Here is a 16365-nt window from a genome sequence, read left to right as displayed (position 1 = left end):
CTTAAACATAAAATATCACTCCGTTGGTGCGCAAACGGGATATATGTTTTCGTTTTTCAAAACACTGCAGACGTATACAGGGCCTATCTGAATTATTATGTGTGCATAAGTATTTTGAAGATCTGCGGCACGGCTTGTTAATATTTAATATACTTTATTTTTTCGGTTTTATTGGAAAAGCTAAGTCTTCTTCGGTTAAAAAAAATGCAACTGTGTTTACTCGTTTTTAATTTTGAAAATATCATATCAATTAATGAATGTAAAAAAGTACTTATCATACTTTTAGCGTACAAGCTAATATTGCTTGAAATGTATAAAAAAGAAAAGAAAAGGGATAGCAGCGTTATTTCACAATAAAAAAAAATGGTAGCCTTTAAAAATAAAACAGTTGGTTATCTTCCATTGAACCTGCATTTCAGTGCAGTAAATGCAATTACTCATGTGATAAATCATCCATACAAAACACAAATCAAAAAGGCTTCAGTCTTCATTAAATGTATTCAGATTGTATCCCGGGTCAGCCTCTTTAACCGAGTTATCTCATTCACACAGACATCTGGCGCTCTGCAGCCTGCACACTCCAATCACGCCTTTATTTGTTAATGCTAAACACCACAGATGATCCTCCACCAAAATAAAAAGAGATAAATACCACTAACCTCTTAAGTGTAAAATGTTTTATTTAGATGTTTTATACTGTGCAACAGTAACAATACAATAAGTTGTCCATACAATCGAGCGATACAAATACGGAAAACACAGGGGACATCAAAACATCTGTCGATGAATGAAATGGAGCTGAGCCCAAGTCATTCGCAGAACAAAGGGGGAATAAGAGAATAACATTATCGCTGATTAAATATGCATTTTGTTTCTATTTACATGTGGATTCTCTAAAATTGCTTATAACATGAAAAAACAATCCGATCCACTGCAGTTACAAGAAACTGTTTTTTATTAAAAGGCAATTTAAAGTTGTGTTTCCTCCAACAGCCCGAACAAACTCCAAGATCGACTCCACACTTCCGAAAAACCTTTGAGGGGCAAACACGCAGATTCCCCTTCATTCGAGAAAGGAAATGTTATCATGCATGTTCAAACTGACAGCTTCAAAATATCCCGACACGCATGACATAATCATGACTGACACTGAAAACAACGTAAAAGAAAATATAAAAGTCCATCTTCAGTAGATTCTGTAAAATAAAGATGTAGCTTTAAAATGGGATAAATGCTTCTCTCCAACCTCCCTTTTTTCCAACATCAAAACCTGCTTTTTAAAAACATTCCCACCGTCTTCCTCTTTCCTTTTATTCTGAAATGTCTCTGATTCCACTACGTTTACATGATGCCATAATATTTAGAACAACAAATGGAGAGGGAACGGTCTTCACGACGCGCGTCACCCGGAGGAGGTGGCGGATCCGTTCAGGGTCACGTTCCGGGGCTTGTTGCTGCCGCCTCCGCCGAACTGCGTGAAGGACCGGCTGGGGGTGGGAGGAGGGGCCGCCGCCGGGGTCCCGTTAACCGGGAGCTGTGGGAGCTGCGGGAGCTGCGGGAGCGGGGACTGCGCCGGTGTTCCGGGGCTCGGCAGCGAGGAGGAGGTGGACGGAGCTCCGGAGGGACTCCCGGCCTTGTCGCTGGCAGAGTCGCTCTCTGGACCGGATCTGATCGCGCTGTTCTGGCCCTCCTGCTGCGCGTGGCTCACCTTCATCTTCTTGCAGTTGGGTCGGACTCTGTACTTCAGCGGCAAGGGGCCATTCTGTGGGGAAGGAAGGAGGTCATTCAATATGTAAACGCATAAAAGGAATGACCTAAAAAAATGTTTTGTTTTGAAACAGCCTTAAGAAAGATTTAGATAAATACGTAAAAAAACCTCCCCTGTTGATAACTTACTTTAAGACAAATATATGTTTTAATTAAAACCAAATGCATGATATAAATAGCCCTTTGTATTGAGCCTTACAAGTCTTTAGTGTGAACAAAAGTGAACTGGGTTAATAGATATTACCATGAAACTTCCTTAGTTGATAACTCGGTCATTTCTTTTACGTTTCCAAATTCATGCAAATGCAATACATTATCGAATGCTAACTTTACATGCATTCAAGGATAAATCCACACCCGTTAAAAGATAACGAAAAATAAAATACTAAATGTGTATTTTGGATGTTTTCCTTTCACAAGTCTGAAAGAATACTTTTTGTTGCAGCAAAATAGCCAAACATCGCTGGATTGACCGGTGCAGAACATGCATGCAGTGCCTCACCGCAATAAAACAAATGAACTCCTAATGTGCATCTTCCAAACAACCTAATTCAAAGTATATTCCAATGATGTGTTCATTTCGGTGTCCCAAAACATCCATGACCAAGTCAAACACTCTAAGCCTTATTCCAAAAAAATAATAATCAACCAACTAAATAAAAACGTCCACAAGTATATTCGCAAAGACAGATGAAGCCCCATTCTCTTGTCTTAGTAACAATTATTGAAATGCAATTTCAGGTTATTTGTTTTGTTCCAAATGTCGGAGAATAACCTACATCTAGGTCTACAACCCAAATACAAATGTTGGTTTGTATCAATCAGCAATCATACAGTCTGTATTTTTAGATTTAAAGACAATTGAAATTGAAAATATGTTTTAAATTGACCACATAGTGTCTTGCCCATGGTAAATCAAAACGGGTGGAAACCCTTTACAAACAGACCACTTTGACCTCTGCAGTCTTTTACTATACAAACAATCTAAAGGTCTGATCTTAAATGTATTTATTACTCAAAATATAATCTATATAGACTATTTTTAAGATCATTTTTTTCACAACAAATAACAAGGTGTTTCAATGCATGCTCCAGCTGATAAAACATGATCATATTTAATATTTATTTGACAACGTGGATCACTTAAAATGACTAATTAACATATCACACAGAACAGGATTTGTTTGTTGTTAGTTAGACAACATAAATGTAAATAAACCAACAAAAATCAAGTATTCTTCGTCCCAAAAAGATCTCTCACCCGTCTCCAAGTGTAGATATATGCTATATCCATTAACGTGTAGTAATCTTTCAGAGGTTCGTCTTCATACATGACTTCAACCTAGAGAAAACATTAAACATTTAAAAACAGTGCATATAGGTAACATTTTAAAATAGGAATTATAATATTGCAAACCCCTCGGATCGACAGATTTAAATTAAAGTTTGAATTGTAGTGCATTGGTCACAATAAATAAAAGTGTTTAAATGGTGACCTGGTAGGCGTTCGGGATGTCCATCTTGCTGCGCAGGAACTTCCTCAGGTGCATCACTGTCATGGCCGCCGGACACTGCAGGTACCTCTTGTTAGCAATCTGCAGAATAATGTTAGACACAAAGGAATACATATTTGTGCACAAGTGTCATGAGCCTTAACAGCAGGAAACGGATGTGCTTCACAGAAACATTGAAGCCCTTCTCAAGAGGAAACAATATGTGTATAATGTGTTCACAACAGAGTGGAGGCATGAGTTGCTTTTCTTAAAAAGATTTTCATTTTGCTCACAAGAAATAATGCTGGGGGAGAAGAGAAGTAACTTACCATATTCTGATCTTTACTCGGCTTGTCCTCCACTGCTCCTCCCAGTCTGCGAGGAATACAAAAAAGAGAAAATATTAGGACTTTAAAGGTCTGTGATGTTGTGTTGTTCATGTGCCAGCATCAAGCCCTGCATGCAATACAACAAATTGATTGTAAGCAATGAATAACACCGCATATTAAAATGTAAAAATTATATATATTTTTTTGTAAACAAGAAAAGATCTACAGTTGGATAAAAAGTGCACTTTATAGATTTATTTCCTTAAAATTATATTTGACATATATAGTAATTGTTGTTTTTTCCTTATGTCAGCAATCCTTAAATAATGTTTTTAAAAAAACACACGTAAAATTAAAGGAAATAATAATTTAAAAAATAATAATTCAATAAAACCCATTTAACTTGTATCTTTTTCCAAAAAAGAGCCTTTGTAAGTGACATCCAAAAATGATCAATGAAAATGATTTCTTATCCTGCAGAAAATGTGTGAGGACTTAGAAGGATGTGACTCGTTTGACTCACAGCGATGCAACTGCAACTCGTATAGTTATCCATTAATCAACTAGTCGGAAAATAAACACATATTTCCCTCACACTTTCTCAGAGTCCAAGATGATCTCAAAGATATTCAGTTAAATATGAAATAAAACAAAGAAACTCAGGAAAAAATAGCATGAAGAAAAAGCTTGAGTGATTCATCGATTATCAAAATAGTTCAGATCATTTTTCTGTTGATCTACCATCTCATTAGCTGGCTGATCATTGCAGCTACTTGGTTTGGTTCTGCCCTGGAGATCGGAGGTGGATAATAGTAAGAAAAAAATTAAGTTTGGAGGATAAAAAAAAAGATCTTAATATTTCTGATTAAGTACGTACTCGATGGCGCCGAAACACTCGATCTATTCTGTAAATTAAATATATTATCTGGGACAAAACCCCACAAGATCAAACATGTAAATGAAGCACATACATATCTGCCACTGAATTAAATACTTAAGTTTGTTCCTTTGTCAGCTAAATAAAAATGTAGCCTTAATCATTATTGGAAGAAAATACAAACCTGCTGTGATTGAAGAACTCAATGGAGAGGCTGATGATCTCATCATCTGTGATTATTCTCTTATCGTCGTCTGCCACCTCCCCGCGGTCCTCATTGGATCCATTGGACACTGCAGAACAACACACAGAAATAAACCAAGATAAATCACAAATAACACTAAGACCGAAGGAAACCTAAAACGAGACTTTTATTAAATACAAAACTTCAGCGTTTTCCCACCTTTTTAAACATCAAATGACTTTTACTCATATTCAAGGACCAACATGGCATATTTTGAGAAATAGATGCGGGTTAAAGTTAAACACTGAGAGTTTTAAAATAACAAGCAGGCTTCACAGAAAAAAAATCAAAAGAACTTCGAGTTGTATTTTTGCCCCAAAAATAAAAATCCAAGAACTTTTAATGAGCCAAGTCCACTTTTTTCTATATTCAAAAACTCCAAGGATTGGATTTTCCCCTCAAATTGAAGATATTTTGTGGATTTCCGAAACCAGGTGAAACCATGCTTTGAGAAATGTGTTTCTTCCCTCTTCCATGCGGTGACTACATGGAAACTAAATAAATGGAATAGCATGTTTTCTAACTCACCGTCTACGGGATGCTCCGAGTAAAAGTCTCTTCTCCTCTTCATTTCATCTGAGGACATTCAAAAAGACAAGCAATTACAAGTCTGAGCAAATACTACACAAATATAAATATTGTCCTTAATACACAACGGGATAAATTCAATCTAAATATACGGACAATTTCCAATGTTTGGTTACCATATTTTATGGGTTGGATCAATGCAGCGAAAACCCGCCATACATTCCCTTTATATCATAATATTTTCCTTAAATGAGTGAAAGATATGAAAGAAAACCAACTTGAGTTTTGTCTGACCTATTTTAATGTTTGATCAAACAGCTCATACAGAATAACATGAAACAAAGCCGCAAACAAGATCTGACTGCAAACAATTCATTTCAGATTATAAACAGAAAAACATTGAACATTGTATTTCAGTATAAATATGTGTAACTTTTTGGGGGCTTAATTGATTAGAATGTAATATTCTTTCCCTTTTTATTCTGCAGAAGCGGTGATAACTTAAACACTGTGTGCTGAGTGAGAATGAAACGGTTGATCAGAAGAGAGCTGGACGATGTGAGTTAGAAGGAAAGTGAACAGATGTTAGAAACAGACTTTATTGTCTTACTTTTGAAGAGGCCAGGAACCAGCTTGTAAACGATGTCCTGTAGAGTTTTGTCAGACCTGAAGAGAGGAAAGAAAAATCAGTCAAATCACCAGATACTACAATGCTCAATATGTATTTCAGATAGTTACATTCTTTCAATTTGATTAAGCGGCTGTAGAAAAAGACAGATCACTGCAAAGTGTTTTCTCTTGTTTGCAAATGCTTCACATTCATAGAAACGTGTTTCTTGACAGACTGCAACCAGAGATACAACAGACTTTCATTTCTAACCAATCACTGACTCGGCTGTTCATTCAGGAAACAAAGGGGAAAACCAGAGAGGAGACAAAGACTGTTGTCAATATCAAAGCTGCCTAACATGTACTATACATGGAAAACGTTTTTATATGAGAAGAAATATACGTTTTAAATTGTGATAAAATTCAACCCATGATTGGCCACAATTACACAAAGATTCTAAAAATCTATATCAAAAATGGACATGAAAAAGGGAACAGGAAATGCTCACCTTATGTTGAGCAGAGGCTTGGTTTTATGCACTTGTACATCACAGATGGGACAGTATTTGCTGGCTTCCAGGTAGCGTACAATGCACATCTTGCAAACTGCAAACCATGAAAAAGGGAACAGAAACTGTCAAGATCAGATATCATCTGAAGTGATATCCTGAGGGAGGCATATACTTTAAAGCATTGTTTTAAATGCAGTGTCTGTGAAGGGAAACATGCAAGAAAGACTCTTGTATATTGCTGCAACATATTCCCACAATCAGCAGCTTGCAAAACATTAGAAAACAAAAAAGCAGCACAATTCTTTTGGTTCAGTTTGCTCACATGAGTGGAGACATTCAATGATGGTGGTGGCGTCTATGAAGTATCCTCCACAGAGCACGCACATGAGGTGAGGGTTGAGCTCAGTTATCTTTATCCTGGTGGTTCGATGCATGATGAGGGAAGGCAACAACAATCCTGCAAGCGGAAAGAGAAACAAGTCAGAACAGAGCATGCATGGCGGAGAGACATCAGAGGCTGCAGGTCTGTGCCATTTGGAAGAGGGGCTGCTGTTTGTTTGACTGTTAAAGCAACATCATCTTTTATGCTAATCCCATAATAAGCAAAGGGGAAGGCGCTCGGTGGCAGATTGATAGGCAGCAGCAGCACAGTCACCTGACCGAAGCGCAGGGAATAATCATCAATCAATCTCCTCCGAGGAGAGATCGATGGAGCCTCCATCCCCTCCTGCCTTCATCTTAAATCAACATGGCGACATCAGAGGAACATGTGCACTAGCTTTGATCAAATGTTTCCAAGCGAAAGGGAGAGCCATGATAAGAAAACACATCTCAATTTGGACGCATTCTGCTAAAATCGATACGCTGGATATGCTTGTGTTAAATATGGGACTAAATTAAGACTAAAACAGAATTATAATTTTAAATGTATGAGGGATCAAATACAAATGTAGGCTACCTTTCAAAATAAATCGGGTTGGTGCTCTCCCACTGAGATGGATGTTTATCCGATAAAAATATGTTGGAAAATAATGGTCCAGTGGCGCCCCGGGGTGAGAATGGGTGAGGGTGGTGGGAGACAGCCATTCACTGCGTCAGGTGTGCCACTCGGGCTATATGGGGAAACCTGAGCGTTTCTATGGCAACTCCTTTTGCTTTTTCAAGCCCACATGTGTGCTCACCAGTGACCAGAACCAGACAGGATGTGCAACCAAAACAACGGAGAGCTGCCGGTGTGCAGCCGGGGGGTGAGAGGGACCGGAGCTCCCCGTCCCCCGCACACACACACACACACACACACACACACACACACACACACACACACACACACACACACACACACAACACACTGGACTGCCAGGCTGCCGACTGCACGGCTGCCATTTTGTGGAGGAAAAAAAAACCCGAGTCGGTTCAACGGGCTGCGGGGTTTCCTTGCAAAAGGGGATAAATAAACCCGCGAGAATATGAGATCCGCAAATCTTTATGCACCATATGGAGCAGTTTGGGTCCAATAGGGAATAATCTCGTGTTATTGTGGTTCGCTTTGCGCCGTTTCTCTTGTTGTGTGCGCGATACAGCAGGCAGCTGACACTGAAGTTACTGCACACACTGGATCATACTTATTTATTATGCGCCATTATCAACACATAAACCGTGTATGTAACGTCAACACTGCTTATGCTTACACGTTGCGCATATTAGCATTGGACTTTACAAACCCGGTTAGAACAAACAGCTTACACTCAACCGGTGAATTAAGTCTAGTGGCAGAGTATTGTCGTGTGTGCATTTTACCCAGTAATTAGCCATAGCCATGTGGTACATGTATCTTGTAAGGTTGGTAAACAATGATCCAAATCGATGCGCATTAATAAAACTGAGCCATAATGATACGAGCTGTCGTTTAAAGTCGTTAAAAGTCAATAAACTACACCAATAGGGGACTGTGCGTGGATGATAGCCAGCCTGTCCCACACTGTTACTTTATGGAGACACAACCGGCACCGAGCCCCGGCCGCTTTCAATGCTCCACCCGACCTCTCCCGGGGCAAGACCGCAGTTTGGACAGCGACTCGGACTCCACACATCATGATGGATAATGTCTAGTACATGCAGGGAGCCTGTTGCGCCATTAATCGATTGACGTGTGTTTGGACAACTGCTCTCCCTGTCCTGAGGGAGCTGCACTTTATAAAACTCAGTATAGTCAATCATCCCTCACATCCAGAGTGAATTCATGGGGCTGCAGAACCAACAGCAAAACAAGTCCAGAAACACATACTGCGCATGAATATGAATCACATAGGCTTTGTTCTTACGATTGATAGGTTTAATTATTGAGCCTGTTTTGATAACACATCATCAGAAATTCAGAATCGCCACTAAATCTTTAATTATGTCAGTCAAGTATCAACAAATGAGCAGATTTCCCCTCGCTTCTTGCAATGACCCAAAGCCTCATTTATCCAAAAAAGGAGAGCAGCTCCTCCTGTCGAGGTTCCCCTTACACGTAAATCAACAGCAGCTGGAAATAACCCAATTAAAATCAGCAATGGGAAAAACCAAGAACACATATTCACCACTTTCAGTCAATACAGAAAATCTAGAAATAAATATTAGGGGATTCCTAAATGACCACATGAAACTTTTTGAATAATTCTGAGTGTTAAATGATTCTCAACACACACTGGAAACCATGCAGTCCGAGAGGCTATAACAACATATCACCAGACCCGTGGGATGCTCAACCCAAGTGGGGGGAAATACATTAATTGTAACCCATTAAGCACACAGAAAGTGCCCAACAGCATTCATGAGTAAAATAATAATTTGGTATCACCCAAGAGACAGAAGCTCCAGTCCTGTGGCTCCAGATTCAGAACCAACATATTTAGCCGCATGAGGGTGAACATATGAAATCCATGATAATCCTACATGTCAACAAACAAATATCCAATGCTCACCATAGCATGTTTAAAATCAGAAACAACCAAAGCTGTGGCAGGTCGCGAGACACAGCCAGCCTTTGTATCCTCCTGGCCGAGGTGTCGCCACTTTTCTTTTTTAATTTACCTCAAAAACCAACCATCCTTCTAAATGATGGAAACCATACATCTAAACGCAAACATCCACAGTGCGTGTTTAACGAGGATCCAGTGTTTACCAAGCAGCCGTTATGAAACATTTATGCACAGTGGAAATTGTGAGCCTCCATGTCAAGTATGGGAGCAACCCAAGTTAAGTTAATAAAACAAACATTTAGTCAAACAAAGCCAAAAGCAACATAGCATCGGGTTCCCAACCACACAAACAACCCAACTCTATAAAATAAAGCAGCTGTATGGAAATATAGCGCAGAAGGAGCGTTTGGAGCACTTGCTGTTGTTAACATCTCAGCCAACACAGGCTGGATCGCCGGAGATCTTCCACTTTACATAAATCCAAACGAAGCAAAGCAAACCCCAGCCGAGATCAGCTCATACAGACACATGACTGATAAGAAGCTACAGCTACACTGAGTCTCCGTGGATCAGAAATCGCTTTTTTGTCCAAACGGGGAACATGTTTTGCATTAAAGTGTTGCGCAGACACACCGAGCTCCACGTCGGTGATCGCTGCAGCTGAAAGCTCCACATCCACCGCTGGATCGGTACGTAGAAAAAACACAAAAGCACCGAGCCAAACCTCTCCTGCTGCCCCCGTTAGTTAGACACGATATCGAAGAAGACGTACCTGGATGCTTAGCTGGGGATCGGTGGATCTTCGGGCGAATAGACAATGAAAGTTGGGAGGCAGATCAGCAGAAAATGAATAGGAGCCGAGCCGCCATCTTGAAGCTGCAGACGCTGTCAGTGGCGGAGAGCGCACGGCGGACCGGAGCGCATTTCAGATGTGCGAATAAAACCTTTCCTCGCCGCCTGTGCGCTGAGAGCGTATCCGATCCGAGGCTCCAAAACAACGCAGTCCTGCGGCTCCGGCTCGGGAAGGTTTCCACTCTGGCACCGATAACTTTGCCTCCAAAATATCCGCTTCACCCCCCAGTAAAATGCAGCAGCAGTGTGTGTGTGTGTTTGTGTGTGTGTGTGTGTGTGTGTGTGCTCCGTGCAAACTGACACCGTCCCCAAAATGGCTTGTAGTTCGACCGCCCCGCTTTGGTCACGTGGTCTCGTTGCTTAAGGGTGCCTAGGAATTACTGTCGGTGTACGTCTCCCAGCCTGCATACACATAATATTAAAAACACACGCATGTAGCCTACATATAAAGTCTTTTATCCATCCAATCCGATTAAGTAGCCTCAGCAACTGTTTGTGCGTAACTTTAGCTAAAAAACACAACAGTGCGAAAAAACAGTTTGAACTATTTTGGTGTTTCTATGACGCATGATTTAAAATAACACATAAAATAAACATGAATCACATCGTGTACTTTTGACCTCAAAAGGTCACACTCCCAATAGGCTCTCCTTCTTTTAAATGGCACTAAGATTAGAGGCGTCTATAAGTAGGCTATGGTGTGCCTTGGTGTTAAAAATAACGTCGACTTCAAAATGCCTCAATCCGCTCACCCGAGCAGCAGGCAGTCACTTTATTAATCTCTTTTCATCGTGCCTTTAAAAGACCCACGCACTTGGTTAAAACACGTCCATGTGACTGATGGCTCTGGTGTCAAACCTTTGTCACAGGCTGTCCTGACATCTGCGAAAAAATGCCCCGCAACTTCCACGTGATGAATTGGAGGCTTTATCCCGCAGCCAGCGCCGCAGAAAATGAAGGCATCTCGGATGTTTATGGAACATGAGCCGCTGTGGAGCTTCAGCTGAGGGGCTTTGAACTGTCAGCTGTGAGGTGGATGTAGAAGATTAAGAAAGTCTAAAAGGGGAGCGACATTCTTAGGGCAGTGCAGGAAAAAGAAAATAAAGTCAAGGATTTATGTTTGTCTTTTAAAAATAACTCCCTGTCACCAGTCATCCAGGAAAAAGCGCAACAGAGCAGGAAGAAATGAAAATATGGCAAAAGTCCTAGTGAAAACACAAGCCTGCAGTTACAATCTTAATCTCTGACATAAAACCTACAACGTTGGCATCAATTTAATAATAAAGTTAAATAAATCCCCACTAAATGTAGCGTTTTTTAGACGGTGTGCGCACATCAACCCGTGGAATTATTCAAAGCAGAAAGTGGATTTTTTTTAATGTATTTTTTTTTTCAGTTTTATTTGAAACACAAAATCTGGAATGATAATTGTCTCGCAGGCATACACGTCTTGTCAATCTCAGGTACAAAAGAAGCTACAAAGAGGAAAGCAGTGCGCTGGAGCTGCTTTGTGGAGCAGAAACATGCGGAAACTGGACACCGGCATCACATCTGACTGGCTTTCTCCACACACTTAGCCGCGTCCTTCAGCTTCCCCACCAAATCCTGCAGACAGGCAATCGTTTTGAACAAGAACAGGTCCGCCAAAAATAAACGATTTAAAAAGTAGCCTAACATTTACGCTCTGAACTAATGACAAATAAGAAGTAAACATGCGTGCAGATTGTTTGATTCCTTCCGACTTGTCCCCGATTTATTTAGACTCGATGTCGATTTGAATTCACCAAATATTTTGCATCGTGAATATGATTGCTGCACACGTGATTTAAATACTGGTCGGCTCTCACTTTACACAAACAGAAAGCATCACACAGTCAAAGTCACACTGGAACTTGGTTTGGTGACGATGCATAATGACCATTTTTAACAACTTGATGCATCACCATATCGGGGACAGTACGTTGCAAATGTTCTTCTGCAGCAAGCATTTGATCGCGAAGATATGATACAATTATAACATGTATTTTCTGTGGAAGTTGTCCTGACTGAGGAGGAAAATTGCAACAAGCTCCGTGACTCGACTTTCACTTCTGCTTTCCCAGACATGCTGCATGTTGTGCGTAAAAGCTATTCATGCATCTGCAACACGGTGTAATTCTGGAATAACAGTGACAGGAAATAAACCCCTCCTCTATACCTGCAGCTGCTCCACTGTGCATGTGAAGTTTATATCTTCCGGGGATCCTTCATTCTGACAAAAGGAAACAAACAAGATCGTTGTTTTACGCACGGAAACGCACCAAACATACAAAAAAAAAAAATCAAGGGAAGTGTAGGATGTGCATAAAAGTGTTGGTCTTACTTCAGTATTCAGGGCAATGCAGTAGAAAGGCTCGTTGACCTTATCGACCTGATTGTTCTGTCGGGGAAACAACATTTTAGTTTGGAGCAAGAAAGTGTGCCTGAAAAAAAGACGTGCTCGAAATAGTGTTTCATGTACCTTCACGTGGTATTGAAGACGCCACGACACATCGTTAATATGAGGGGGACACCTTCCTATGCTATAGGGGGGATAAATACTTAGATTAAACATAATTGTATGTATAATTTCTTCTTAAAGTGAAAGAGAAAAAGCTGATCTGGACATTCCTCTGATTTGAGCATTTTTAGCCAGATCCATCTCGCTTTTAGTATTTTAGAAATATCCATTAGGAGTTATTTAACCCCGTTTATAGTTTTGTTGGTCAACTTTTTCTGAGGTGCAGAAACTTAATTTTTATAAATCGACAATTTCTTTGCAACTGTTTCAAATCCGTGTGCAGACGAAGCTTCTCTTTCACAAAGAGGGTCATAAAACATTTACATTGCAATTAATCACTCCATGTCCCTTCTGACCCTCACTGGGCTGAAGCAACAACTTCCGTACTCTTCCTTTTATAACATTACAACTTTGAGACTGCATCAAAACTATGAACTCAGATATTCTCTGCTTTCGATCCGTGCGTCTTCCCCCTCTCCTGATGTCGTTAATCATCCGTGAGTTGAATAACAAACAAATTGAAAGTTTGATGAACATTCTGGTGAAATTGTAAATAATGATGCAATGTTTAATTTTAATCTCTACAAAAACTCTCATGACCCAGTTCAATCCTGATGTATTCAGTTTGGATAACACGACTAAAAGATAACCTCCACAAGTGAGACTCACCTTGCTAACAGTCGCTCCAGTTCTGTTTTATGTTTCTGTAAAACAAACCCATATAAATCAGAAAATCAGCAACAAAATGATGTATTTCTACATATGCAATGTTGTTTGAACTGTCACCTGATGTGCTTCATAGAACATGTCTATTCTCTCTGCACTGAATGTGAGCTCTTCGAGGCAGGAGCTGCAAGAACCAAAACACACATTATTACATTTCACCCAAAGAATAGCAAACTTTATAACAGCAACATTTCACATTTCTGGACACTGGCAATATAACTTTAGCACATGTATGTTTATCCTTTAAAGCAGGAGAGCAAACACAGCCCTCAGTTAAATGTTCAAGTCTCCATTGTCCAAAAGGTTTAGTCACAGTTCAAATGTAGTTTTAGAACATGAAGAACTCCAAAAGATGGGTTTTTAAAGGGAGTAAAAAAAGAAAACAAAATAATAAAAATATATTCCTGGAAGTGTTGAATATTCTTTAGCTGTATGGTGCTTGTTGGACACCTTCAAAATATCGCCTTTCATTTCTGCTGATTAAAATCTATTTACTAAAATGCTTAATGTTAAGACAATGCATTTGGAAAATTGCTAGAAGGTGTGATATAATAACCACTTAAACTAATATGTCAAACCATACTTATTATTAAGACTTGTATCATTATGCTGTTCAAGAAAACTTGTAATTACCAAGAAAACCTTCTTTTTTTTTTAAAGGACATCCCATAACACATTTGGTATTAACATTCAAAACACTTTAGTAATCGACTTTAATAACACTATGACCTAATGTAAATCTTTGCAGCATTTAATTTATATACTAATATTTTACATATTTCATTATCTTGTTGTAGATCTGAGGAAGATGTAATCAGCAGCTGTCTCCGCTAACTATAAATACTGAACATAGAGCAACAGTTTTTCGTGTCACACTATGATATGAGCACTTTCCAAAGCCACAAACCAGCACCTAATGAGTGTATTTTTAGCACGTGCCGGGTTCTAAAGCAGCTTTACAGGAAACCTCTCACCTTATGGTTGACTTGTCTGCGTTGAGTTTGACCGCCTCCAGGATGAAGGTGGTGGCTGCAGTGTGACTCTGCTTCAGCGCGATCTGCTCCACCTGCTTCAGCTCGGCCTGATCTGCAACACACACACACACACACACACACACACACACACACACACACACACACACACACACACACACACACACACACACACACACACACACACACACACACACACACACACACACACACACACACACACACACACACACACACACACACACACAGTGAGGAGGACTTTATATATTCTCCATGGACACGACAGACGCGTTTAACTCCTATCAAAGGACGTGGGCTACATGTGCGATCCATACTCTCCAGATTGACGTGCAGAATGGAAATCAATCATGATTTGCATGTGAATGGGCCCCTCAGCTGCAACAGCCAGGGGTCCTTTGTGTGTTTGCATGGTGAACATTGCACTTTCTATATAATTCTGCCATTATAAAGAGTCGGAATGCTGCAGAAGTTGGACAAAACATGGAGAACACAACCGAAGCAGCAGCCATGACAAAGTAGGAGCTGTATTGCATGGAAGTCTGCTGTCAATATGCATTTAGGAAAGACCTGCTATAGCTGTTAACAATCGGATGTGTCCCCATCATCAGTTTTGACTAATGTTGATTGAAATAGTCCAACATGGTGTTTCTAATGTGTTGAGTGGAACCGTTTGAATGACAAAGGGAACGAGAGGGATTGTGTGGCAGAATATAAAGCAGGCAGCAGCATAAATGACTAATAAGAGCTCACGACTGGCAAATGACCCACTCCTCTCATTACAGATCTTATAAGATGTAGCTTAGACAACATAAACAACTCGGAGCCTCAGAAACCCGCAAACACCTAGGCAGCTCCTCCACTCTGGGAGAAACCGGAAGCAGCGGCGGGGACGGAAGCTCCAGAATCGGCGGCTCACCGAGGACTCCGGGGTCCGCCTGAGAGGAGAGCAGGCTCCGGTAAGAGACCTCCAGAAGCTCCCGGTAGCAGCTCGTGATGAAGACCGAGGGGTCCGCGAGCTGCTGCAGCCCTCTCTGCACAGACTCACACAACTCCATTTTGCAAAAGGCGGAGCCACACCACGTGACGGATCAGCTGATCAGCGTGTGGTGGAGCAGCACGGGGATAAATCTCTGGGGGTCGACCAGAGGAGGGTTTGGGAGCGATATTTATGGGGAGGGGATTGGTCTTTTGGGAGTTTATGTGTTGGTTTCCATGCGATGTTTCCTGTTAGTGCTCCACAGACTGAGAGATGTCTCTGCAGTTCAATCTGCATGTTTAATAATCACACTGAAACAGATGGAGAGGGGGGGGGGGGGGTTCTGTCTCATTCTGGTGCTACACTCGAATTTCCCTATAAATAAAGATCTTATCTTATCCCACTGAAAACTAGAAATCTAATGGACTTGGTGGACAGTAATTACATGTACTTAAGTAAGCTTACTTTATTACAATGTTGGGGTATTTCCATGTCCTTCTATTCCCTATGTTACTCTTCACAGGCAACTATTCTACTTTAACTGCTCTACAATTCTTGAATTATGTTATAGGCTACTTTTAAAATAGAGATTAATAATACAAAATATAATACACATAGATATATTGGTTCACATAGTTTTACTTAGTAGAAGTAGAAGCTCAGCTGCAGCATTAAAGGGATGAACACATCAAAGCATGACTATTTAGAATTAAATAATATTGTATTATTCTTAACTGGGCCATTGTGCAGAATTTAAAAAAATGTATGCTAATAATTTGGTAGCCAACTTCCACTTAATATATCTGCAGGTCTTTGCTCAATGTCTACACTGTGGTAAAATGTTATATGGAAATCCTCTGTGATCTTCATCTGTTTAATGTAAATGTGATGTTGACCCATATACACACCGTACAGTTAGCTATAGTGCAGTATCGAT

At 40.3% G+C, this 16365-nt stretch overlaps 2 protein-coding genes across 3 annotated transcripts; both read right to left on the bottom strand.

Annotated features, from left to right (window-relative positions):
- Nucleotides 1-662: 662 nt before the first annotated feature.
- bmi1a (bmi1 polycomb ring finger oncogene 1a) lies at nt 663-11130 on the bottom strand. 2 transcript variants are annotated; one of them, XM_034108699.2, is made up of 10 exons: nt 11033-11130; nt 6682-6816; nt 6357-6453; nt 5849-5904; nt 5239-5286; nt 4651-4759; nt 3590-3635; nt 3264-3362; nt 3029-3109; nt 663-1762 (listed from the first exon to the last, which is right to left on the bottom strand). In XM_034108699.2, exons 2-10 carry the CDS (start codon nt 6791-6793, stop codon nt 1403-1405), a joined length of 1008 nt encoding a protein of 335 aa, XP_033964590.1. In that variant the 5' UTR covers nt 6794-6816; nt 11033-11130; the 3' UTR covers nt 663-1402. The 2 variants fall into 2 exon arrangements, with proteins under 2 accessions (XP_033964590.1, XP_033964589.1); XM_034108698.2 differs by lacking the exon at nt 11033-11130 and adding an exon at nt 10095-10723.
- Nucleotides 11131-11550: 420 nt separating this feature from the next.
- Nucleotides 11551-15545, bottom strand: commd3 (COMM domain containing 3). The gene is made up of 8 exons (XM_034108700.2): nt 15369-15545; nt 14414-14525; nt 13500-13563; nt 13383-13417; nt 12675-12735; nt 12537-12593; nt 12372-12425; nt 11551-11779 (listed from the first exon to the last, which is right to left on the bottom strand). The coding sequence occupies exons 1-8, from the start codon at nt 15505-15507 to the stop codon at nt 11720-11722; spliced, it is 582 nt and encodes a 193-aa protein (XP_033964591.1). The 5' UTR covers nt 15508-15545; the 3' UTR covers nt 11551-11719.
- Between the last annotated feature and the right edge of the window lie 820 nt (nt 15546-16365).

Source organism: Pseudochaenichthys georgianus, chromosome 20, assembly GCF_902827115.2.
Source record: "Pseudochaenichthys georgianus chromosome 20, fPseGeo1.2, whole genome shotgun sequence".
NCBI classification, from domain to species: Eukaryota; Metazoa; Chordata; class Actinopteri; order Perciformes; family Channichthyidae; genus Pseudochaenichthys; species Pseudochaenichthys georgianus.
Note: the sequence above shows the minus strand (reverse complement) of the source record. Positions and strands in the feature narration are given on the sequence as shown.